The 26,745-nt window shown below is 44.7% G+C and overlaps 1 protein-coding gene across 1 annotated transcript in view; it reads right to left on the bottom strand.

Annotated features, from left to right (window-relative positions):
• The window catches only part of lrch2 (leucine-rich repeats and calponin homology (CH) domain containing 2), a gene marked incomplete at its 5' end in the record, with an annotated part of 78,641 nt that extends 52,332 nt beyond the window's left edge, over nucleotides 1-26,309 (bottom strand). Inside the window, one exon of the mRNA XM_083642951.1 lies at nucleotides 26,072-26,309. Within this exon, the coding sequence (XP_083499077.1) occupies nucleotides 26,072-26,309 (238 nt within the window). The remainder of the gene's footprint in view (nucleotides 1-26,071) is intronic.
• Between the last annotated feature and the right edge of the window lie 436 nt (nucleotides 26,310-26,745).

The following is a 26,745-nucleotide window of genomic DNA, read 5'->3' as shown; positions in this document are numbered from 1 at the left end:
ACAGTAGGAATCATCACTGTGTGGTTTAACAGTAGGAATCATCACTGTGTGGTTTAACAGTATGAATCATCACTGTGTGGTTTAACAGTATGAATCATCACTGTGTGGTTTAACAGCAGGAATCATCACTGTGTGGTTTAACAGTAGGAAGCATCACTGTGTGGTTTAACAGTAGGAAGCATCACTGTGTGGTTTAACAGTAGGAATCATCACTGTGTGGTTTAACAGCAGGAATCATCACTGTGTGGTTTAACAGTAGGAAGCATCACTGTGTGGTTTAACAGCAGGAATCATCACTGTGTGGTTTAACAGTAGGAAGCATCACTGTGTGGTTTAACAGTAGGAATCATCACTGTGTGGTTTAACAGCAGGAATCATCACTGTGTGGTTTAACAGCAGGAATCATCACTGTGTGGTTTAACAGTAGGAAGCATCACTGTGTGGTTTAACAGTATGAATCATCACTGTGTGGTTTAACAGTATGAATCATCACTGTGTGGTTTAACAGTAGGAAGCATCACTGTGTGGTTTAACAGTATGAATCATCACTGTGTGGTTTAACAGTAGGAAGCATCACTGTGTGGTTTAACAGTATGAATCATCACTGTGTGGTTTAACAGTATGAATCATCACTGTGTGGTTTAACAGTATGAATCATCACTGTGTGGTTTAACAGTATGAATCATCACTGTGTGGTTTAACAGTAGGAAGCATCACTGTGTGGTTTAACAGTATGAATCATCACTGTGTGGTTTAACAGTAGGAATCATCACTGTGTGGTTTAACAGTATGAATCATCACTGTGTGGTTTAACAGCAGGAATCATCACTGTGTGGTTTAACAGCAGGAATCATCACTGTGTGGTTTAACAGTATGAATCATCACTGTGTGGTTTAACAGTATGAATCATCACTGTGTGGTTTAACAGCAGGAATCATCACTGTGTGGTTTAACAGCAGGAATCATCACTGTGTGGTTTAACAGTATGAATCATCACTGTGTGGTTTAACAGCAGGAATCATCACTGTGTGGTTTAACAGTATGAATCATCACTGTGTGGTTTAACAGTAGGAATCATCACTGTGTGGTTTAACAGTAGGAAGCATCACTGTGTGGTTTAACAGTATGAATCATCACTGTGTGGTTTAACAGTATGAATCATCACTGTGTGGTTTAACAGTATGAATCATCACTGTGTGGTTTAACAGCAGGAATCATCACTGTGTGGTTTAACAGCAGGAATCATCACTGTGTGGTTTAACAGTATGAATCATCACTGTGTGGTTTAACAGCAGGAATCATCACTGTGTGGTTTAACAGTATGAATCATCACTGTGTGGTTTAACAGCAGGAATCATCACTGTGTGGTTTAACAGTAGGAATCATCACTGTGTGGTTTAACAGTATGAATCATCACTGTGTGGTTTAACAGTAGGAATCATCACTGTGTGGTTTAAAAGTAGGAATCATCACTGTGTGGTTTAACAGTAGGAATCATCACTGTGTGGTTTAAAAGTAGGAATCATCACTGTGTGGTTTAACAGTATGAATCATCACTGTGTGGTTTAACAGTAGGAATCATCACTGTGTGGTTTAACAGTAGGAATCATCACTGTGTGGTTTAACAGTAGGAATCATCACTGTGTGGTTTAACAGCAGGAATCATCACTGTGTGGTTTAACAGTATGAATCATCACTGTGTGGTTTAACAGTAGGAATCATCACTGTGTGGTTTAACAGTAGGAATCATCACTGTGTGGTTTAACAGTAGGAATCATCACTGTGTGGTTTAACAGTAGGAATCATCACTGTGTGGTTTAACAGTAGGAATCATCACTGTGTGGTTTAACAGCAGGAATCATCACTGTGTGGTTTAACAGTAGGAAGCATCACTGTGTGGTTTAACAGCAGGAATCATCACTGTGTGGTTTAACAGTAGGAATCATCACTGAAAATGGCTGCCGGTGCAGGAGGGTTGCTAAAATGGATTCTCAAATGGATCAGTATTTTCTCAGGAAGCTCACTCAGCTGTTAAATAGAAAGCAGGCGATTAAAGCCAAGGTAAATCATTTGGGTTATAAAGTGGGCGCCTCCCATTACAGATCCCTCATCATTGTTAATGCAGCTAAACCCTAGCTCTTCTGCAATACACAGCAGCACGTAACATCGCATGCATCACCAGGAAGAAACATTTCTTTTTCTTTTTCCAGCATCAAATATGAAGTTGCAGGAATTAGGGATGCACCGATTGCGATTTTGTTGGCCGATTCCGATTTCCGATTTTTGAATAGTCTGACTTGCCGATACCGATTTTTGCCGATTCCGATTTTCTTTCTAAGAACAATAATTGGCAGGTTATTTTTTTACTTTTTAACTTTGCTTTAATAGAAAATTAACATTCATGTCACATTTCTTATCATTTGCATGAGGTAGGACGATCTCACTCAAAAACATCTCAAAATAAAAGTGTTCCAGGTTACTGGACAGAGCTTTTCTTTTTTGTGTAAATACAATGAATATAAAACAATTAATTCCAGTATATCCCACAGCTATCATGCATTTACTTTTCCAAAAGAAAAAAGGTGCAACAGAACAGGGGCTTCAGATGGAAAGTAGCCTATGGCTAAATCTGTTACAAGGGTAGAGAGAAGCGTCTGCACATCCACTATGCAAACCAGGTGCTAGACTAACAAAGCTATACGTTGAAAAGAAAAAAGTCTGCACTCTGGAGCATACTTAAAGACTTGGAGTTTTATTAACGTTTCGGTTCAACAACCTTCATCAGAATGAAGGTTGAAGGTTGTTGAACCGAAACGTTAATAAAACTCCAAGTCTTTAAGTATGCTCCAGAGTGCAGACTTTTTTCTTTTCAACGTAAATCTGTTACAAAGCATCTCTTCCCCTATGGGGTTTAATGTTTTTTTGTATAGGCCTATGTCCCTGCCAAATAAACTAATAAAATAAAATAAATAAACGTCAAAATGTTATCCATGGACAAGGAGTTTATAGCCTATAGCTCTGGAGCCCAGAGACCTTCGAAGCCATGCCCACTCTACAGTTGTGGATTTGGCTGTTATTGAGTAGCCTAGATGAGGAAATGAGTTTGAGTTGACTCAGTTTGAATATCGTAGTTTACACACAGAGCGCGTTTTTTTAATCCGCCATTCGAAAAAAAATCATCTCTCACAGAAAACCTTGCACACTGGTCCGATGCGTTTTATTATTATGTTCGTCGTTCTATTCGCAATACGAAACAAAAGTCCTCTCCTGGCTGTACACGTTAGGGTTAGGGTTACAACGTGACTGACAGATAGCAGCAGCAGCAGGCAGCGGTGATGTGGAGGCTGGTCGGGGAAGAGGGGACGGTGAGGTGAAGCGAGCCGCTCAGACTGGTGTGTACTGTGGACTCCAACCTACCCGGCCCCTCCGCGGCTCCACACCGACGAAGACATGCTGTGGCATGTGTGTACTGTGTAGTGGCAGCTTTTGTTTTGGCTGCAACTCATCCACTCTGTCTCGCTGCTTTTGGGTTCGCGCACGTTACTTGACGTCACTTGAAAATCGGCTCACAGAATCGGCATTTTAGAGTGACCGGCGCAGATCACCGATCGAGGCCGATCACGTGAAAATCGGCCATTTCCGGTCACGTGCCGATCGATCGGTGCATCCCTAGCAGGAATGGTATATGCAATTGCAAATTCACCTTAAAGTCGAACTGAACCTGTTCGTCACGTGCATAATGAGTCCGTTTCAGACTGAAAACATAGTTTGTCTAAGATGACAGGTTGAGAGGCGGGTCATAGTATCATGTCGATGATTTTATTTGACAATTCTGGGGACTGGATTGGGCTTTGGCCAATCCTGGCGTGTTCCGCCTTCAAATCGAGTGGGATTCAGTGTGTTGTGGCGCTCCCCTCGGGAAGAGCCTTTTGACGGGAGGAGTGGAGCTCAGCGACCCGCAGGCAGCCAGCTGCCTTCGTGTTGTGAGTGCAGCACGTCGGCCTGGAATCTCCGAAGTGCGACCCCTGACAACCAAGCTCTCGGATGCACGTGCCATTATCGCTGCTGTAACGATACGATATCCCTGGAATGCGCGTTTTAACGAGCCAGTTACATTTCTTTGCATTCTTAGAGATTATAGTTTTTGTTTTTTGTTCATGTTTCTAACAATTGGCCAAGTTAGTAGTTAGTTTATGGGATAGGAATTCTGCCAGATGACAGGCACTAGGCGCCATTTTCGACTTCATTTGGAAGAGAAAATTATCCTGAAATGAAGATTTGATTGACAGCTGCATGTCGTGATATGATTGGTTGAAATGGGGTAGAAATTTGATAGTACTAGGTGACGTCAGCAAACTGTACATTACTGTTATCAATGAAATCTTGAAAAATGATCTTTTGATGTGAAAAAGTGTGAAAAACTAAAGAAATTAGATTGTTGTGATTTTGTTTGCATACATTATTAAATAGGTGCACTGCATACCCAGGTATTTGAACTCAGAGAAAAGAAAAGTCATTTTTGGGTTCAGCTCGACTTTAATGACTATAGTTTTTATAGGTAATTTAGTTTTACTGTAATATCCAAGTGTCTCACAATAGGTGATAAAAGAAATCAGAGCTCTGTGAGGACACTCAGGTATGCATGTGTCTTGTCTAGACATGCAGAGGCACAGAGACAAGGAGCCCGGAGGGGGAAACGGCAAAGGGGAATTTGGCTTTGCAGGCTGTGTTTCTCAGTGTGTTAGTGTACACTCTCCTATCTATGGACACACTAACAGCGGCGACGACCAAGAAGAACAGCCACAGATTCTATCATGCAATGTGTTGTTGTTGTAATGTTGCAAATGTGTCTCTTAAATGGACGCACACACACATGAATCACGTACAAAGCCCATTTGTTTTGTGGTCCTACAGCAGAGCTTCTTTACTGAACAGGCAGAGCCAGAGAGCAGCCATGACAGGTGGCTCTGCAACATGTACTTGCAGTGACGTTTGTTTACATTCTGCGGTTACCAAATCCAAGAATGTCAAGTTGATACTTGTGAAGAAAGTTCTTCTCAAGTTGTTTTGGAGAGAATTAACTTGTGAAGAATGTGTGAGGTCAGAGAAGCTTTACGGTTTGAGATGGGTTGTGTGCTTGGTGTGAACATGATCAATGAAGATTGTTTCTATCGCCTCTGTAATAGCGTCTGTAGACGTTTGGAGTGGATGTGATGAATCTTGAGGCCTCCCATTTGTTCTCAGAATCAGAATCAGCTTTATTGGCCAAGTATGTACACATGCAAGGAATTTGACTCCGGTTTGTGTTGCTCTCAATGTACTCACACACCAGAAAGGCTAAAAAAAAAAAAGGGCAGGGGTGTATTTAAACATTATACAAATATCTCACACCTATAATCGGAGAGGACGGCACACAGTTGTACAATTGCTCAACTGCAGAGGCCAGTCGGGCACACGTAGCAATGAGGAGGAGGAGGGGAAGGAGGAAGACGATGACGCACGGTAGGCTAGAAAGGAGCGCACGCAGCCTGCTCTATTTCTAGTATAGGGATGTGACCGTGTACACGACTACACGGGTACTACACGGGTACTACACGGATATTAAATCATATCCGTTTGGAAAAATCAATAACCGTTTACACGTCTTTTTGTGTGTGTCCTTTTAAATAAAGTTTTGACAATGGTTTTACTGTGTTCTGGACTCGCAATCATTCATTTCTCATCAGAAATAAACTGTGTGTGTCACTGTGTCCACTAAGCGTATTCCTGTCAGTACGCTGGTGTGCGGTAATCCCAGCAGCGAGGGAGGAGATTGAAATAAATAACGTTAACTCAGCAGTGGCTTCAGAAAGGCGCTTGTTTTCAGTCAATATCACACAACAGAGACAGAAAGGCTCAATTGTGGGAGGAGATTGGCTAGACACTTAACTCATTCATGGCCAGTTTAGGACTGCCAATATTTAGCACAGGCCAAAGATTTTCATAATTGTTGGTCATCTTTCAAGACCCACAGTAAATTATCTATTAGCACCAAAGTGATTTGCAATAGCTCAAAATGAAGATGTACGTCTCTGGGTTCACCAGGAAAAAAAAGTGAGCTTTTAGCATGTTCTGTACTCTACTTATAGCCATTTATATACACCCTGTTTTCACCCAAAAGGTCTCTCTGAGAAAAGAAATTGCAGAAAATGGCATTTATGTACAGCACACAATCTCAGGCAGAACTCGCTCTCAATTCTTTTATTTTGAACTGTATTGACATCAGACATGTAAATATTATTCATTATGACACAAATGACAAAATATATATATATATATATATATATATATATATAAAGTGCTTTTTTTACATTCAACAATACAGTTTGCTCAGTGTGAGTGAGTGTGCAGACAGACAGACAGACAGACAGACAGACAGACACACACAGACACAGACACACACACAGACACACACACACACACACACACACACACACACACACACACACACACAGAGAGAGAGAGTTCTGTCCACAGCTGCTGCTAGATCGCACCTCCTTCCCCCGCACCTCCTTCCCCCTCCTTCCCCATCAGCGTTTTGCCTCCTCTGCCTCTGCTCGTTTTCCTCCTCTCGTTCGGGCTGGGACGAATGCTGCGACACGACACAGGAACGGGTCCGGCTTGGCTTTGGGACCAGGCGCTGCTGGAACCGGATCGATCATGTTCGTCACGGGTTTGACTAGGCAATCCAGGTTCGCCCTGCAGCAAGGCGAACAGTGCAGCGCGCCGAGGGGCGTTTCAATGGCGTTTCTCCTCTCTACAAGGAAGCGCATTTCTCTGTTTTTCCTCCTTTCCTCCTTCTTCCTTATTTCAAACAACAGCTGCGGTATGTGTTTGATAATGTGCTGTCGGCTTGACTTTGAGGCTAGGGACCTGTGTCTGTGTCACAGGCTGGGGAAGTGTTTGAACTAAGCGCTGCACTAATAAAAACAAAAACACGTCAAACACGTCTTTGGCGTGGATGGCTATTTCTGATAACACGTCAAAGACGTCTTTGGCGGTGAATGAGTTAATATGTCTGGTGAGTGTTGTGCTTTTTATCACAGTACGTGTGTTATCTGTTAGCTATCAAGCTATCTACAGCTGCTAACGTTATTTTCAGTCTGCGTCCTGGCGGTGAGAACGTCAGTCCCATCATCCTCGTCGCCAATGTTATGTCTGAAGAACTGGCGAACCACGACGTGCTGTTTAACGTTTTATTAACAACGGCTGTGAGTCGTACAGGCTAAACTCTCATGCTGCTACGTCTCTAGCAGGCTCAAGATGACAACAGTCAAACGTTCAGGCTAACACCCCCACTTACAGCACTGTCATAACACTCTTAAAGGGCCAGTCCCACTGACGTGGAGCATACACAACAATCTGCTGCCTGTGTAAGCTACAGATGATAACTTTATCTGGTAAAAGAAAAAACATCCGGTTAACCGGTTACACGCTGCCAGAAGGTCCACTGTACACGAAAAGGTTGTAACCGTTGACACCCCTAATTCCTAATATACGATAATAAGCGTGTGAAACGTGTACTGTCTATTATATACATGGGGTAGGTGCTACAGGTTGCTGGACATTGACTCATTGAGTGTTCAAACTCAAACTGGTAAAGTGTTCAAAGTAAAGTGGTTCCAGTGTTCCGCGAAAGTGTTCAAGTGAAAGATTTTGAAGTGTTAATCAGGGTGATGGCCTGTGGGTATAAACTGTTCTTGTGTCTGGTGGTTTTGGCGAGACAGCTGACAGGAGGGAACAGACCCCACCGGGACAGGCATGGGTTAGCTTCCCATGGCTGTAGTTTCCCAGGCTTTTCAGCACGTTGGAAACACCCGCTTTAGCTACGAAAAGTAAATATAAGAGAATACCCCCGGAGTCTGCGAGAGTGGGGGCGGAAGAGGACTCATCGGCTGATATCGCGGTAATAGACTTTGGACCGGAAACGACTATGAGCAACACGAGCACAGTGCAAGAGAGCACCACAGGAATCGCAGCGGCGGGCCACAAGCTTCGGTGTTTGAGGGAGAATGGTGTCATGGAGGAGTCTGACTCGGGCACGGAGGCTGTTGCCCACAGGCTTCCGTGTTGGAGGGAGGAGGGACAGAGGCCTCGCGTTGACTATACCCTTCTGACTGTCATACATCTGCGAAGGCAAGGTCAAATCAGTCGAGTGAAGCACAGCAACGGGATGTAAACCAAAGTTTGCAGTGCATCAATACCACTGTCATGGAGGAGTTGGAGTTGGCACGGAAGCTGTTGCCCGGTGCTGCTGATAAACTGTGGGAGACGACACAGAGGGGAGGGTTGAAAGCAGAGGAGGGCACACCTGGGACGCCAGGTGTTGCCGACGAGCCCTCTAGAGGTGTAGTGGTTTTGTCGTCGAAACGCCGGTGAAGGGGGGCTACCACCTGATGACTCCAATGACTCTTTTAACCCTCGCCCCTCTGTGTCAAATTCCATCATTAGCCACTTCAGTGTTGCAGATACCATCAAAAGACTCTCTAGTAAGTGCTTGCACAAGGGATATTTACATCTTATTATCCTGTGTTTTTTTAATCTGGCGTACAGTGCTCTGTAGCATACAGTGCTCTGTAGCATACAGTGCTCTGTAGCATACAGTGCTCTGTAGCATACAGTGCTCTGTAGCGCCTGCCAGAGGGGAGGAGTTGACTTGGAACAATCATGTCCAGGGTGAAATGGTGAGATCTCGCCAGTAAAGCCACCATTAAATGCATCCTCGGTTTGCAAGTAAGCTTTCCCAGATCGTAGACTGTCCTCTGTCCCCATGTTCTTTACTGTCCTCTGTCCCCCATGTTCTTTACTGTCCTCTGTCCCCATGTTCTTTACTGTCCTCTGTCCCCCATGTTCTTTAGACTGTCCTCTGTCCCCATGTTCTTTACTGTCCTCTGTCCCCCATGTTCTTTACTGTCCTCTGTCCCCATGTTCTTTACTGTCCTCTGTCCCCCATGTTCTTTACTGTCCTCTGTCCCCATGTTCTTTACTGTCCTCTGTCCCCCATGTTCTTTAGACTGTCCTCTGTCCCCATGTTCTTTAGACTGTCCTCTGTCCCCATGTTCTTTACTGTCCTCTGTCCCCATGTTCTTTACTGTCCTCTGTCCCCATGTTCTTTACTGTCCTCTGTCCCCCATGTTCTTTACTGTCCTCTGTCCCCATGTTCTTTAGACTGTCCTCTGTCCCCCATGTTCTTTACTGTCCTCTGTCCCCATGTTCTTTAGACTGTCCTCTGTCCCCATGTTCTTTACTGTCATCTGTCCCCCATGTTCTTTACTGTCCTCTGTCCCCATGTTCTTTAGACTGTCCTCTGTCCCCATGTTCTTTACTGTCCTCTGTCCCCCATGTTCTTTAGACTGTCCTGTCCCCATGTTCTTTAGACTGTCCTCTGTCCCCATGTTCTTTACTGTCCTCTGTCCCCATGTTCTTTACTGTCCTCTGTCCCCCATGTTCTTTAGACTGTCCTCTGTCCCCATGTTCTTTACTGTCCTCTGTCCCCCATGTTCTTTAGACTGTCCTGTCCCCATGTTCTTTAGACTGTCCTCTGTCCCCATGTTCTTTACTGTCCTCTGTCCCCATGTTCTTTACTGTCCTCTGTCCCCATGTTCTTTACTGTCCTCTGTCCCCATGTTCTTTACTGTCCTCTGTCCCCCATGTTCTTTAGACTGTCCTGTCCCCATGTTCTTTAGACTGTCCTCTGTCCCCATGTTCTTTAGACTGTCCTCTGTCCCCATGTTCTTTACTGTCCTCTGTCCCCCATGTTCTTTAGACTGTCCTCTGTCCCCATGTCCTCTGTCCCCATGTTCTTTAGACTGTCCTGTCCCCATGTTCATTTGGGGCGGCTGTAGCTCAGGAGGTAGAGCGGGTCGTCCACTAATCGCTTTGGATAAAAGAGGTCAGTGTGGTTCCTCCTACAGTCTGCATGTTGAAGTGTCCTTGGGCCAAATACTGAACCCCAAATTGCTCCCGATGCTGTGCCAGCACCCTGCATGGTAGCTTGCCGCCATCGGTGTGTGAATGTCTGTGTGAATGGGTGAATGTACCTACTGATTGTAAAGCGCTTTATAAATGCAGGCCATTTACCAATGCAGGCCATTTCTTTTCATTTGGAATCGCACTTTGGCCATTAGATATTACATCAATTCAGTGGCGTAACGTCATTGCCATGGGCCCCAGTGCAAATATTTGATCTGGGCCCTACCTAACAATTATATTGTTATAGAAAATATGGACTCACTCATTTTTTTCCCATCAGGCAGATTGTTAGCCGTCTATTGTGCGCCAGGACCCCCAAAGGGTAACTGGTTTTATGCTTACGCGAAATCGCCAGCACCGACTGCGTCAAGGGGTCGCCGCAGCTGGCCGTCCTATCGGCGCAGCTCGGCGGAGGGGGGCGTGCAGCTCCTCAAAAATGTGACTCAGCGGCGTCAACACGGACGTGACGTGACCAGCACGAGAGCTGTGATTGGCCATTGCCTTGGGCCGCGCACATATCCGCTGACATAGTTGTTATGAGGAATGAGGAAATGCCATTTCCTGATTTAACAGTGCTTGTCCCTCATCTAGCAAAGCCTTCTGCAGGCTCACCGGAATGAGTTTTGAAATGGAGAGACAATAAAATGTCCTACCACCGACATGATTGCAAGTTCTTGGTAAACGACATGATAACGTCATATGTAATGGACAGAAGTGTACCACAAGCTACTACTACAGACTAGGGATGCACCGATTGCCATTTTCTTGGCCGATTCCGATTTCCGATTTTTGAATAGTCTGACTTGCCGATACCGATTTTTGCCGATTCCGATTTTTTTTTCTAAAAACAACAATTGACAGCTTACACAAACGTTTTTGTAACTTTGTTTAAAAATTAAGATTCATAGAACAATTCTTACAATGGGGATCCAAATAAACAAATAAACAATTCTTATCATTTGCATGAAGTAGGACCTTCTCACTCAAACACTCAAAATAAAAGTGTTCCAGGTTAGGCTACTGGACAGAGCTTTTTTGTGCAAATACAATGAATACAAAAATTAAATTAAATCCAATAGCCTATATCCCACAGCTATCATGCATTTACTTTTCCAAAAGAAAACAGGTGCAACAGAACATCAAAATGATCCATGGACAAGGAGTTTATAGACTGGCTCCAGACCAGTCCTCTTGAGTAGAGGGGAAATGAGTTTATGAGTTACAGTAACGATCTTCAGTCTGAATATCAGGCGGAGTTTACACACAGTCCGAAGTTTGGTATGCGTATTTTTATCTGCCATCCGAAAAAATATCGTCACGCACAGAAAACGTTGCACACTTGTGAGTCCGATGCATTTTTATTATTATGTCCGTCGTTCTCATGTCGTTCTATTTGCAATACGAAACAAATAGTATCTCCTGTATCCACGTCACGTTACAACATGACTTGACAGGCTGAGGCAGCAGCGCTGATGTGGAATGGAAAAGCAGGTCGGGGAATGGTTATCATACTGGACACAATGCTCGCGTTCACCTCGCCAAGCCGGCTGTGCGCGGTGGCGGGTTGCTGGAGCACCGCTTCCCGGGGAGAGAGAGCAGAGAGAGAGGGGCCAGTGAGGTGAAGCGAGCCGCTCTGACTGGACTCCAGCCGAGCGGGACTCGGCCGCATCTCTGTCTCCACGGCTTATTTTCGACTTGCATGTGTGACAAACTGCGAGCTTTGTCTACTTCACTGACGGTGAAAAAAATCCACAACGAGGAAGGTATGCTGGCGTGTGTGGTGTGGTGGCTGGCCTGGGCTGGGTGCCTGTCTCGGTCCTTTGGGGTGCGCGCACGTCATGTGAAAATCGGCTCACAGAATCGGCTATTTAGAGTGACCGGAACAGATCACCGATCGAGGCCGATCACGTGAAAATCGGCCATTTCCGGTCACGTGCCGATCGATCGGTGCATCCCTACTACAGACTACAAATATCTGGGTACGGTAATTGACAGCAAGCTGAAGTTTGATCTGAATACCGACATGCTGTGTAAGAAAGGTCAGCAGCGCCTTTTCTGCCTTAGGAAGCTGGCCAAATTTCAGGTCGACAAAACCCTGATGAAAATGTTCTATAGTGCTTTTGTGGAGTCTGTCATTTCCTTTTCCATAATCTGCTGGTATGGTAATCTTTGTACAAAAGACAAGAACTCCCTGGGGAGAATAGTGAAGGTGGCTTCAAAAATAGCCGGAACCCAGTTCAGAAGCCTGGACCAGATCTGTAATAAACAGGTGCTGAAAAAAGCTGTGTCCATCCGATCAGATGATGCCCACCCTCTGAGGTTCCAATATGAGCTGCTTCCTTCCGGGCTCCGCCTTCGTGCCCCCATAGTTAAAAAGAACAGATACAGAAATTCCTTTGTGCCTGTCTCTATCAGAGCGTTGAACGCTGCTGGGGTACAAATGTAATGTCTCCCCATCTGCCGTTGCTGTTATTTTATTTATTTTATCCTTTTATCTTTATTTATTCTTAGGGGTACAGTACAGTATTATCTGTATTATATACTTTGTCTGCCCTTTGGTCTGGACTGTGGTTTTCCTTTGTGCTTTAATACAATGATACATTGTAGCTCTTTCTTGTTATATAAATGTGCTGCTGAGAGTGAAGGCAGTCACTCGCCACACTGCATTCTGCAACTATGCACTTTATATCTCTACTGTGCACTTTAGATCGTTGCTACTGTTGTCATTTGCACTTTAACTGTTGTGTTGCACTTTAAACTGCGGCTCTAGACTGTTTTTATAATGTTTTTATTGTCTTATTTGTTTTTATGTATGTACTTTGTACTACGCTTTTTGCAATCCAAATTGCCCTTTTGGGACACTTAATAAATCTTGAATCTTGAATCTTGAATCAAGCCACCTAGTGTTTTGGACGTGTACCAGAGCCAACGTGCTGAGTTACGTTCAAGTATGCACACAGTCTCGCTGTCGCCGCTAGTCGGCAGCAAGGCTCCAAGTCGAGGCTGCGCAGAACCCTGTCAGCGCCTAAACAAGAGGGCAGGCTACGCTACGTGAAGGGATATTCCTCCTCTCTTGCTCCAACTCCATATATGGTCAATGATGTCACCAGAACCTCACATGAGACTCCGCTGAAGACACGTTCGTATTTTCCCATACGATGACGCCAATCCACTGAATCCAGTAAACTAAACTTAAAGCTAATAGCATTTGTTAGCCTAGTCTACTAGTAAGCTACATGAGGGCAAGTGCTGACTGCATAATACAGCATGGAAGTTTATTTGGAGTGGGACTGCAGCAGAAACCGTAAGTACGTTACGTCTCCCCAAAGCGAGACTCGCTCTTCATGGGCCATTGACAGCTCACTGCACCGTCCATCGTTACGCCAGTGCATCAAGTGTGTCATGGAGGACACAAGAACACACAAGAATGCAATTTGAGCTAGATTTATGTACCTCTGTGTGATGGCTGTATCGGGGCCTCCACTGAGAGGATCAGAGAGGCATGGCAGGAGGAACTTGGTGTTGTATTGTCCGAAATGATATGGGACAGGAGTCTGTCTGTGGTCCAACTCTGCTCAATCAACAGCAGACACCAGCTGCAGACACCAATTTAAAGTCACTCATCGACATCATTATTCCAAGTCTAGGTTGCACAGGATCTACCCCTCTGTTTCACCACTATGTGATAGGTGTCAAGGTTCAGAGGGCACACTGTCACATGCTTTTTGGTTTTGCCCTTCACTATCTGGATTCTGGGCCAAAATATTTGACTGGTGCTCCAAGGCTTATAACATAACTCTTCAGCCGCCGGCGGAACTTGCCATCTTCGGCTGTTCTGAATCTTCTCTGCTCCTCCCTACGGCTGTGCAACAGTCTCTGACGCAGGGGACGATCGGCGCCAAGAAACTCATTCTGAAGGAGTGGAAATCCCACTCTCCACCTTCTTTTCAGCTGTGGCATGGCGGACATGGTTTCGGTTGTGCGTATGGACTGGAGAGACTCCGGTTTCTGAGGACTAACTCACTTACAAAGTTCTCAACTATTTGGGACCCGTTCCTGGCCTACTTTGACGAGGTTAGAAACAAGTAACTCGCCCAGCTAACTTCTCATGGACTCCCTGCATAGGATTTCATGTACAGAATGTCTTATAAGCATTTATGTATCTTATGTGGCTGGTAGCATGATATAGTGATGTAATGTTGTAATTATATTGTTGTTTTTGTTTGTTTTTGTTTTGTTTTTGTGTATATGTGTGTTTGAGTTTGTTTTGCTTTTGTCTGTCGTAAAAATAGAAAAATAAAAACAAAATATTGAAAAAAAAGAAAAAGAATGCAAATTGAGGAAAAACTTGTGTGATGATAGATCCTGCTTAGTCTTCAACTTCTTGACAGTCACAAAATAAGAGGGAATACAAAGTGAAAGCACACAGTACACACTACACAGTACACACTACACAGCACACACTACACAGTACACACTACACAGTACACACTACACTGTACACACTACTGTACAGTTCATACTATAACTAGTCTGACTCACTGGAAGCAGGCTGTGGGTATAAGCTCTGCCGTTGACTCTGACCATTTCAGTCAGAGCCAAGGGAAATCCCTTTCGGGTCCCTGCGTGTCACTCTCAACTGCCTCCGCCGCTGTGAAACAACAACAACGCTAGCTAGCTAGCTAGCAAGCTAGCAACCTAGAACATCCGAGTACATACCTGCACACCTGTACCAAGTTTGGTTAGCATTCATATATGGATTGCAAGCAGCACCCGGGAATACCTACAGTACTGTATGTGACGGACAGCAAACAGAGCAGGCTGTGCCACACCGGCAGCACAGAGGTACGTTAGATCGCTCTCATCTCGTTCTCTCTCTCATTTAATAAGCATATGCACCCGCTGTGTGTCGGAAAATAAGCTATTTACAAGACATAAATGAGGTCGCAGTTCAAGCTGATTATCGTTTCTGCTGATGCTAATCAAAGTGAAGTTGTCAGGGTGACTTAAACATCATATTTAAAGCTGGAAATAAGGTCCAGGGTGTAAAAAAACTGAATTTTCCTTTCATTGAAAATATCATGAAAACCGCACGACAAATCTCTTAGCAAAGTAATAGCACACGTCTCCTCAATGAGCCACATGTTTTGAGCTCCTGCATGTAGTGTGAAAAGTAAAGTAGAGAATAGCATGCACAACTTAGTTTGTGTCAGATGCGCGCGCACACACACACACGCACACACACACACACACACACACACACACACACACACACACACACACACACACACACACACACACACACACACACACACACACACACACACACACACACACACACACACACACACACACACACACACACACACACACACACACACACACACACACACACACACACACACACAGGACCAAACCAAACACATGACCAAACCAAACACATGATCTCCTCCCGGCTTCACCTGGCAGAGATAAACAACAAATAGGGGCATCTTGTTTACTCAGAAAACCAGCAATGTGGGTTTGAATCTAGTAAACACCCGTAGGATTCCCATGAGCTACCACAGCAGCTGCTCCTCCTGGGGTCTAGACTCTAACACAGGTAACTGACATATAATCCCACAGTTATAAGACTCAGTCATACACAAGATACACACCACAGTTATAAGACTCAGTCATATAAGATACACACCACAGTTATAAGACTCAGTCATATAAGATACACACCACAGTTATAAGACTCAGTCATACAAGATACACACCACAGTTATAAGACTCAGTCATATAAGATACACACCACAGTTATAAGACTCTGTCATATAAGATACACACCACAGTTATAAGACTCTGTCATACAAGATACACACCACAGTTATAAGACTCAGTCATATAAGATACACACCAGTTATAAGACTCAGTCACACAAGATACACACCACAGTTATAAGACTCAGTCATATAAGATACACACCACAGTTATAAGACTCATTCATATAAGATACACACCACAGTTATAAGACTCTGTCATACACAAGATACACACCACAGTTATAAGACTCAGTCATACAAGATACACACCACAGTTATAAGACTCAGTCATATAAGATACACACCACAGTTATAAGACTCTGTCATATAAGATACACACCACAGTTATAAGACTCTGTCATATAAGATACACACCACAGTTATAAGACTCAGTCATATAAGATACACACCACAGTTATAAGACTCAGTCATATAAGATACACACCACAGTTATAAGACTCATTCATATAAGATACACACCACAGTTATAAGACTCAGTCATATAAGATACACACCACAGTTATAAGACTCAGTCATATAAGATACACACCACAGTTATAAGACTCAGTCATATAAGATACACACCACAGTTATAAGACTCAGTCATATAAGATACACACCACAGTTATAAGACTCTGTCATATAAGATACACACCACAGTTATAAGACTCAGTCATATAAGATACACACCACAGTTATAAGACTCAGTCATATAAGATACACACCACAGTTATAAGACTCATTCATATAAGATACACACCACAGTTATAAGACTCAGTCATATAAGATACACACCACAGTTATAAGACTCAGTCATATAAGATACACACCACAGTTATAAGACTCAGTCATATAAGATACACACCACAGTTATAAGACTCAGTCATATAAGATACACACCACAGTTATAAGACTCAGTCATATAAGATACACACCACAGTTATAAGACTCAGTCATATAAGATACACACCACAGTTATAAGACTCAGTCATATAAGATACACACCACAGTTATAAGACTCAGTCATATAAGATACACACCACAGTTATAAGACTCAGTCATATAAGATACACACCACAGTTATAAGACTCAGTCATATAAGATACACACCACAGTTATAAGACTCAGTCATATAAGATACACACCACAGTTATAAGACTCAGTCATATAAGATACACACCACAGTTATAAGACTCATTCATATAAGATACACACCACAGTTATAAGACTCAGTCATATAAGATACACACCACAGTTATAAGACTCAGTCATACAAGATACACACCACAGTTATAAGACTCATTCATATAAGATACACACAACAGTTATAAGAGTCTTATAACTGTGGTGTGTACTGTGTATCTTATATGACTGAGTCTTAAGACTCAGTCATATAAGATACACACCACATCGGCTGGCAGGGAGATCTCTAGCACATATAAAGTTATAGCAACACAGCAACACATGTGATACGAGTTGACTAACATTAGTAACATCAGTTTCCATGTTAATACTAAGAATATTCTCATTTGTTGTTATGTATAAGGCTATTCACCATTGGGACATGAAGACGAATATAAATTGCTTAACCCTCATAAGACCATAACCAGGAAATAATCTATTATCTTTGTTTGTTTGTTTTTTACTCTTTTTTTCCCCCTGTGTCTCAATTTTCTTTATCTTCTACCTACTGTCATATGGTTAAGTTTTGGTTAACAAACTTTTCATTGTGTTCACAATGGGTTTTTACTGGCTGCTCCTGTTCCCAATCAAACGGTTGTCTTGACTGTTGCATGATGTAAGCACCTTGCTGTGTTCATGTGTTTGTCCCCTCGGGGGGCGGGGGCCAGGGTTTAGCCTGAACATCTGCCCAGGTCTGCCTCAGCCCGCTCTCCAAGGTCAGGGCATCGGCTCAGAGATCAGCACATTCCCATGGGAAAACAAACAGCAATGAAGACAAACTGCCAGGAGCACAGCGCAAACAGACACCCTCATGTGAGCGGCCATATCTCTTCCTCCATCTCTACAAGCTGGAAACATCTAGTCACTTGCCAGAAGGACGCCATTCAGCGATACCCTGCTGCCATGTGCAACGACTGCTCCATAAATCCTATTAAATCCCATTAAACTCCAGAAACCACCACTGGGATTGAAAGTGTTAACACTCAGTTTAATGATGGGATAACAAGCTGATGCTCCATTGAAAGCTCTGGTTCTATATATTCCAATGGCGTACAGCTTCTTACTGTATGCTATGAGCATGAAGAACATGTCTGCAAATGACCTGCAGAGCCAAATCTGATCAATTAAACAAGTTATTTGTTAATTGTCAAACAAAAATGAATCCTCTAACAAGTGTATCTATGGCTGGGTAGTAGCTACATGTATATTGTGTTTACAAAGATTGTGTGAATGAACTGTACTGAACTCTCCAAATACAAAAATTAACCCTAAAACCAATGCTGGGGACAGCATTACTATCATCTGCATTGGTATCAATGTTCTAACTAGGGATGTGGATTTTCGGTTAATTTTACTTTCGATTAACTGACACCCTTAATCGCTTAATAATCTGTAAAAAAAAAATTAAAGACGTGAAATATTAACACATTCACTGCCAGACGTTTTTTTTTTTTTACTGTAGGTAGGTTCTGCCAGAGGGTTTTTTTGAGGATTCTGGCTCATCTTTCAAGACCCGAGGATTCTTTTCTGCTAAGATTTTGTGAACACACAATATCTCAAAAGAACTAATAGAATGTGTGCTTTCTCTGTCTAAAAGAGTTAGTTTGTAGAGTTAGTAGTTATGTAAGCATTAGCAGTTGAATACAGCATGGTTTCAGCGTATTCAGAGATAAACGGCTTTTTGTGAAATTCGATAGAACAGTCACTTTAACCATTCATTTTTGGCATCAGTAAGACGTCAGACATCTAAACAATAGTTTTGAACAGTAATTTCCTCCATAACAGCAGGAAACCCTCCTCTGCTTCCAACTCCTCCCTCCGTGTGTGTTCTCCTCCTGCCTCCCTGGCTCTGCAGCGGGCGTGTCACAACGAAGTTGCTGCTGCTGCTGTGCCTGTTTGCGCGGCCGTTCTTTGAGGAAGTCTGGGTGGACTCGCTCATTTCGTGGAGTTTTGGTTGAGAGCTTTGATGAAGCTTTTGCGATTCTGGTCATATTTATGCTGCGTGTTTCAAAGTGTGCATCCAATCTATTCTTGGAACCCCCCACCGTTGCCACCGCTGTGCATCAGCGCGAAAGTGAAAGTTTTTTCGCCATCAATTTTACAGTATGAGAACGGCTTCCTCGCGCTTTTCCCTCCAGTTTTGGGTCGCCTCTTTCTACTGTGGAGAGACATGTCGCCACTCAGTGGGTCGGTAAAATAGATTATACACATTCAATACCTCCAATTCTGGTGTAGGAGACGTAAAAGGGTTAGATCAACGTCCCACCGTCAAAAAAAAAAAAAAAAAATTTAAGCCGAGATAACTCGTCTTTGGCAGTGAACGGTTGGATTCTGTAAGCCGAGATAACTCGTCAATGGCAGTGAACGTGTTAAGACAGTGGCGCATGCCTTTCATTCCAGCGCTCCATAGGGTTTCAGACTGCATTTGCGACCATTATTTTAGTGTACGAGTCCGGTACTGCAGTGCTCCCTCCCTACACTACCAAATCTGCTTGAATTTGATTATTAATCTTATGTCTTATTATGTCATAGACTCATGTGTCCAATAGTGATATTTAATTGTGCTCCCGGCTCGGGGTCCAGCCGGAGCACAGACAGGCATCTCTGTGTGTGTATAGGAGGAGGCGGGGCAGCAGCGGGGGGGGGGGGGGTCAAGCTACACAGACAGAGAGACAAGCCCCTTTTACACAGCCTGTGAAAGCCGTGACCGTTGTGGGATTATTACGCCCGAGAGAGACAGAGAGACAGAGAGACAGAGAGACAGAGAGACAGAGAGACAGAGAGACAGAGAGACAGAGAGACAGAGAGACAGAGAGACAGAGAGACAGAGAGACAGAGAGACAGACCCGATGATGCCGGAGAGAACTTACGTTACACATTTTAAAGTGTGGATATTCTAAAGTAGAATCGACACAGCTTGTTGCTTAATTCTTGAAACACGATATGCGATCACTCTAAACACTGAAACACGTAAGTGAAAGTAAAAAGCTCACACCCCGTGCAGACTAGAGCGACGTTTGGCCCATTCATTTTGTATTGTATCTCGTGGCCAGATATCCCAGCATGCTTAAACGTCGCCGTAGTGTAGTCTGCACGGGCGTCAGGCGGAGGAACTCAATGCCGATTTTCCACTGCCTGGCAGCTCGTAACGTTAGCGTTATATTCAGCCCTCAGCCCCACACACCAAATGATAGAACATGGGCTAATGAGCTGATTGTTTCGCTATGGGTGTGTTTAAATTAGAGATGCACCGATCGATCGGTACGTGACTCTCTCCCCAGGAAGCGATGCTCCAGCAACCGGCCACCGCGCACAGCCGGCGTGGCGAGGTGAACGTGAGCATTGATGGAGCCCTGTGTCTAGTATGATAACCATTCCCCGACCTGCTGCCAGCTACCTTCTCCATTCCACATCACCGCTGGCGCTGCTGCCTGTCAGTCATGTTGTCACGTGGATACATGAGACTATTTGTTTCGTATTGCAAATAGAACGACAAACATAAAAATAAATGCATCGGACTCAGTGTGCAAGGTTTTCTGTGCGTGACGATCTTTTTTCGGATGTCAGATAAAAAAAAACGCATACGAAAATTTCGGGCTGTGTGTAAACTCCGCCTGATATTCAGAATGAGTCGTTAACTCAGAAACTTATTTCCCCTTCTACTCAAGAGGAGTGGGCGTGGAGCCAGGCTATAAACTCCTTGTCCATGGATCACATTTTGATGTTCTGTTACACCTGTTTTCTTTTGGAAAAGTAAATGCATGATAGCTGTGGGATATAGGCTACTGGTCTGGATTTGATTTGATTTTTTATTCATTGTATTTGCACAAAAAAAGCTCTGTCCAGTAACCTGGAACACTTTTATTTTGGGATGTGTTTGAGTGAGATGGTCCTACTTGATGCAAATGATAAGAATTGTTATATTAATCTTAATTTTCAAACAAAGCAACAAAAATGTTTCTGTAAGCTGTCAATTATTGTTCTTAGAAAGAAAATCGGAATCGGCAAAAATCTGTATTGGCAAGTCAGACTATTCAGAAATCGGAACCGGCCAACAAAATCGCAATCGGTGCATCCCTAGTTTAAATTCATACTGAAATGAAAGCACATTTGAGCTGTCTGTAACAAATTCAGAGCAGGGGGGGATGGGGGGGGGGCAGATAGTGAGAGAGAGAGACCAGGAAGTGGCGTGCTGGCAGGAGTTTTAATTCCTATAATGCTAGCTTAACCCTTGTGCCATGTTTTAATATACTAAGGTTAACATTGTTTCCTATGAAGGAGGAAAACGGTTGCTAGATTGGCAACAAGCAAATTAATATGCAAATTACGGTAACTGTTTAACCGACATGCTTAACCGGTCAGAGACGTTCTCTGCGGTTAAACGGTTAACCGTCAACATCCCTAGTTCTAACCTGTCCTGCCCACTTAGGGCCTAAGTAGGCAGGACAGGTAGAGGCTACACACAGTGAGTGGGCAGGACAGGTAGAGGCTACACACAGTGAGTAGGCAGGACAGGTAGAGGCTACACACAGTGAGTGGGCAGGACAGGTAGAGGCTACACACAGTGAGTAGGCAGGACAGGTAGAGGCTACACACAGTGAGTGGGCAGGACAGGTAGAGGCTACACACAGTGAGTGGGCAGGACAGGTAGAGGCTACACACAGTGAGTAGGCAGGACAGGTAGAGGCTACACACAGTGAGTGGGCAGGACAGGTAGAGGCTACACACAGTGAGTGGGCAGGACAGGTAGAGGCTACACACAGTGAGTGGGCAGGACAGGTAGAGGCTACACACAGTGAGTGGGCAGGACAGGTAGAGGCTACACACAGTGAGTAGGCAGGACAGGTAGAGGCTACACACAGTGAGTGGGCAGGACAGGTAGAGGCTACACACAGTGAGTAGGCAGGACAGGTAGAGGCTACACACAGTGAGTGGGCAGGACAGGTAGAGGCTACACACAGTGAGTGGGCAGGACAGGTAGAGGCTACACACAGTGAGTGGGCAGGACAGGTAGAGGCTACACACAGTGAGTAGGCAGGACAGGTAGAGGCTACACACAGTGAGTAGGCAGGACAGGTAGAGGCTACACACAGTGAGTGGGCAGGACAGGTAGAGGCTACACACAGTGAGTGGGCAGGACAGGTAGAGGCTACACACAGTGAGTGGGCAGGACAGGTAGAGGCTACACACAGTGAGTAGGCAGGACAGGTAGAGGCTACACACAGTGAGTAGGCAGGACAGGTAGAGGCTACACACAGTGAGTGGGCAGGACAGGTAGAGGCTACACACAGTGAGTAGGCAGGACAGGTAGAGGCTACACACAGTGAGTGGGCAGGACAGGTAGAGGCTACACACAGTGAGTAGGCAGGACAGGTAGAGGCTACACACAGTGAGTAGGCAGGACAGGTAGAGGCTACACACAGTGAGTGGGCAGGACAGGTAGAGGCTACACACAGTGAGTGGGCAGGACAGGTAGAGGCTACACACAGTGAGTGGGCAGGACAGGTAGAGGCTACACACAATGAGTGGGCAGGACAGGTAGAGGCTACACACAGTGAGTGGGCAGGACAGGTAGAGGCTACACACAGTGAGTGGGCAGGACAGGTAGAGGCTACACACAGTGAGTGGGCAGGACAGGTAGAGGCTACACACAGTGAGTGGGCAGGACAGGTAGAGGCTACACACAGTGAGTAGGCAGGACAGGTAGAGGCTACACACAGTGAGTGGGCAGGACAGGTAGAGGCTACACACAGTGAGTAGGCAGGACAGGTAGAGGCTACACACAGTGAGTGGGCAGGACAGGTAGAGGCTACACACAGTGAGTAGGCAGGACAGGTAGAGGCTACACACAGTGAGTGGGCAGGACAGGTAGAGGCTACACACGGTGAGTAGGCAGGACAGGTAGAGGCTACACACAGTGAGTGGGCAGGACAGGTAGAGGCTACACACAGTGAGTAGGCAGGACAGGTAGAGGCTACACACAGTGAGTAGGCAGGACAGGTAGAGGCTACACACAGTGAGTGGGCAGGACAGGTAGAGGCTACACACAGTGAGTAGGCAGGACAGGTAGAGGCTACACACAGTGAGTGGGCAGGACAGGTAGAGGCTACACACAGTGAGTAGGCAGGACAGGTAGAGGCTACACACAGTGAGTGGGCAGGACAGGTAGAGGCTACACACAGTGAGTAGGCAGGACAGGTAGAGGCTACACACAGTGAGTGGGCAGGACAGGTAGAGGCTACACACAGTGAGTGGGCAGGACAGGTAGAGGCTACACACGGTGAGTGGCTGCAATTGTCAAAATGTTCCAATACCAAACACAACACTAAACTGTGAGATTGAAAGAAGGTCCTATTCCTTAGATTCCTGATCTTCTATCTGAACGGTTTCTGTTGTGTTCAATCCTAGTGACAGACAGTGATTGGATAGAAATTAAATGTCTGTATCCTGGCTTGTAAGGCTGTGGCTTGTGACTGTAGCGATTGTTGCTACCGTGGGCTTTCATCTTTCTTTGTACAATGGAAAGTAGGACCTCCCTCTTGTAAAGTCTTTATTCAAGACATAAAGTTGAAGATATGTGGGGGGAAATGCAGTCACAGTTAGTGTATTAGTAACTGTTAAGAAAGAGGTCAACAGAAGCGCATTATTCATCTTAGCAATCTCACATCTCTATTTATGACCATCACTATACATCCCCATGCAGAGACCTGAAGACACAATGTGCTACATGGAGACTGCTAGTGCCAGAATATCAGTTCCTTAAAATAATAATAAAATATAATAATATAATAATAAAACATAATAAAAATAAAAAAATAAAAAAACCTGCCCACAAAAAAGCTATCAGGGCGATGTGCTCGCCTTCGCCCTGTCAAGCTGTATTTCCGTTTTCAATTGGTGGATTTCAAAATGGCCCCTGCTCTCGTCGCTGCCGCCCGTCGCTCATCACCTTGCAAAGCATGCTGGGATATCTGACGTCAGGACATCGCGAGCGACAAGACGAGAGGAGGGGCCACAATCAAAATAGATCAATTGAAGATGGAAATACAGCAAGGCAGCCAACCAAGCTGAAGCAGCGGGGCAGGGCTGGCAGGGCGAAGGCGAGTACATCGCCCTGTATCGCTTTTCGGTGGGCAGGAACCCTGACAGAGAGAGAGAGAGAGAGAGAGAGAGAGAGAGAGAGAGAGAGAGAGAGAGAGAGAGAGAGAGAGAGAGAGAGGACTAGTGTTAAGTGATTACTCGATAGTAACAGTTCAGTAACAGTTAATAATACTTTGCTCACTCTAAGTTTGTTATGTCAATTTGGTTAAATAAACATGCTGACTGTACAAGGCCTGTTCACAGTGGCTGGAACCAAACACAAATATGTGTCTATTATAATGTAAGAAATTAGACTTCGACTATTAGTATACTATAAGTATTAAGTAAGCGTACTACTATTCCACACATCAGTTCAAATGTTGCTTATCTTAAATGTGCTACCAGTCATGAAACAAATCATGAAAATAACAAACAGGCATTTCCCCAGGAGAAAGCAGACAGACATCCTCCATCATTTTCCCAATGACAGACTCGGCTTCATATTGACAAAAGTCTGCCAATTTGATGGAATTCCAAACTGAGCTGGATTTTATGAAGGCAGTGCAATTTTTGAATTACATCTCTTAATGTGCTTTACTGCTTTATATGAACAACCACCTATCTAGGTCTAAACATGCAGCAAAATCACAGAGCAGCAAATGTAAATCCCCTGAGGTGAGGGGGCTCTGTGACAAACGAGTGGCCTGTCACGGGCTGCACATGAGAAAGAGTGCCACCATATGGTATATGGACACTTCAGAAGAGCAGATTTTATACTTCAGAGCTCTGACAGATGTTTTAAAGCAGTGGTTCCCAAAGTAGGGTCCATGGACCTATGGGGGGTCCATGAGGGGGATCCAGGGGGTCACTAGCAAAATGAGCAATGGTTTCATGTGAATTTTATTTCACTCACTAAACATTATTACAGTGAAAAGATTATTCAAATGTATTCTCCCCACTTGTTAGCAGTAGCACCCCATCTACATAACCTTCATAACTGCATACATTTTTAGACAGGGTTCATTATTTAGATGAAATCTGATCAAATTGGGGTCTGTTGTCTGAATGCATATATCTGCCTGGTGGGTCCTGATGTGAAAGAATATAAGGACCCATGTGTATCACAGACCGATCATTTGATAAATTACCCCCGCCAGTCTGCCACAGCCTATAGTGAAAATGGGCCTAGCAGCTCCTCTCTGATGTGACTGGATATTTTAACACAACAAATATAATATTGTTTACCTATTCCCTCTTGAGAAAACACTATCGAACGCAAGGCCAACAAACAGAAATACAACACACCCACACACATGTGGAAACCAAAAGCGGATCCATTTCTTCCTCTCTTCCTGACAGATATGCGCCCACCATGCACTACAGGCAGAGTAGACGGGGGGCTGCAAGTAGCACCAGCAGCATGCATCTATTGTCTCGGTGAAGATATGGGGGGGGGGGGGTCTAATATTTAGCACATGTTCACCCATAGAATCACATTCAACGATTTAGGACTTTGCGGCTGGTCATTCATAAATTCATTCATATTCTGCTCCAGCTGCCCAGATCAACTGCAGGTCGGTGCTGTGCAAAGCGCCTGTCTTGGGTGCGACTCTCAAGGGGGCGAGAGAAAGCTATCAGCGTCGACCAAAACAAGCACACACAGCAGTCGACACCCGTGTGCACTAAACTGGCGATGAGAAATGGGGACATACCGACAATAACTACAAGCAGCTTACATCTAACGTTAACCGACCATTTCCGTCAGTTCACTGGACTATATTCTCCTAGTGTGACATAAACGCCTCTCGGCATATAAAGGCAAAATCCGTGCACAATACTGCCGATACAAGCTGGGTGTAATGCATTAATAATAGCATAATATTACTTATTATACTTAATACAACATCTTACATCCGTGAGTGCATTGATTCTTGTATGAAGCATGCGAGGCAGCAGCACTCTGGTCGTAGTGCAAACCAGAGCCAACCCACCTGCTTGTGTGGTGTCCGTCAGATCGTAGCTCATCCCCGGGTACTCTCTCAGCTTCCTCCCGCTCAGGTTGAGCAGCCCGGAGCACGCTGCATCCTCCAGAGCCCGGTCCAGGCTGCGGGCCGTGTGGTGCTGCTGGTACTGCAGGCTGATGCCCGGGCTCCAGTGAGGTCCACCGGAGTAGTGGTGGCTTTGTAGCGCCGTGACAGCTCCCACACCTCCTCCCTGACTCGACGCCATTTTCGTAAAAAGAAATTACTCTTTACAATAATAACACAGCTAGCGCGCAGTTCCTCCGCCCATGCGCATACAGGGCGCTAGGGGATGGGCTTCTGATGTGGTGGTGGTGGTGTGGTGGACTGGTGGTGGTGATGATGATGATGATGATGATGATGATGGGCAGGGTACGGTGGCCATTTTAGGCTACCCTACCCTTCCTCCCATCTACCACATCATCCCCACCAGGGGCCCTAGTGCAGCACGGCCCCTGGTGGTGGTGGCCCTTATTGATGATACCCTGCATATACCACCAAATAAAAATGCATCGGTCACAAATGCCAGGCAGTGATGGTTATTATATTATCCATGAGAAAGTCTACAACATCAAATTTAGACGCACTGTATAAGTTAGACTCACTGACTATCAGTGGGTGAATGAAGGACGTAGCCCTATACA

This window comes from Poromitra crassiceps (assembly GCF_964638095.1).
Source record: "Poromitra crassiceps genome assembly, chromosome: 1".
Lineage (NCBI taxonomy): Eukaryota > Metazoa > Chordata > Actinopteri > Beryciformes > Melamphaidae > Poromitra > Poromitra crassiceps.
This window is presented reverse-complemented; position numbering and strand designations above follow the sequence as displayed.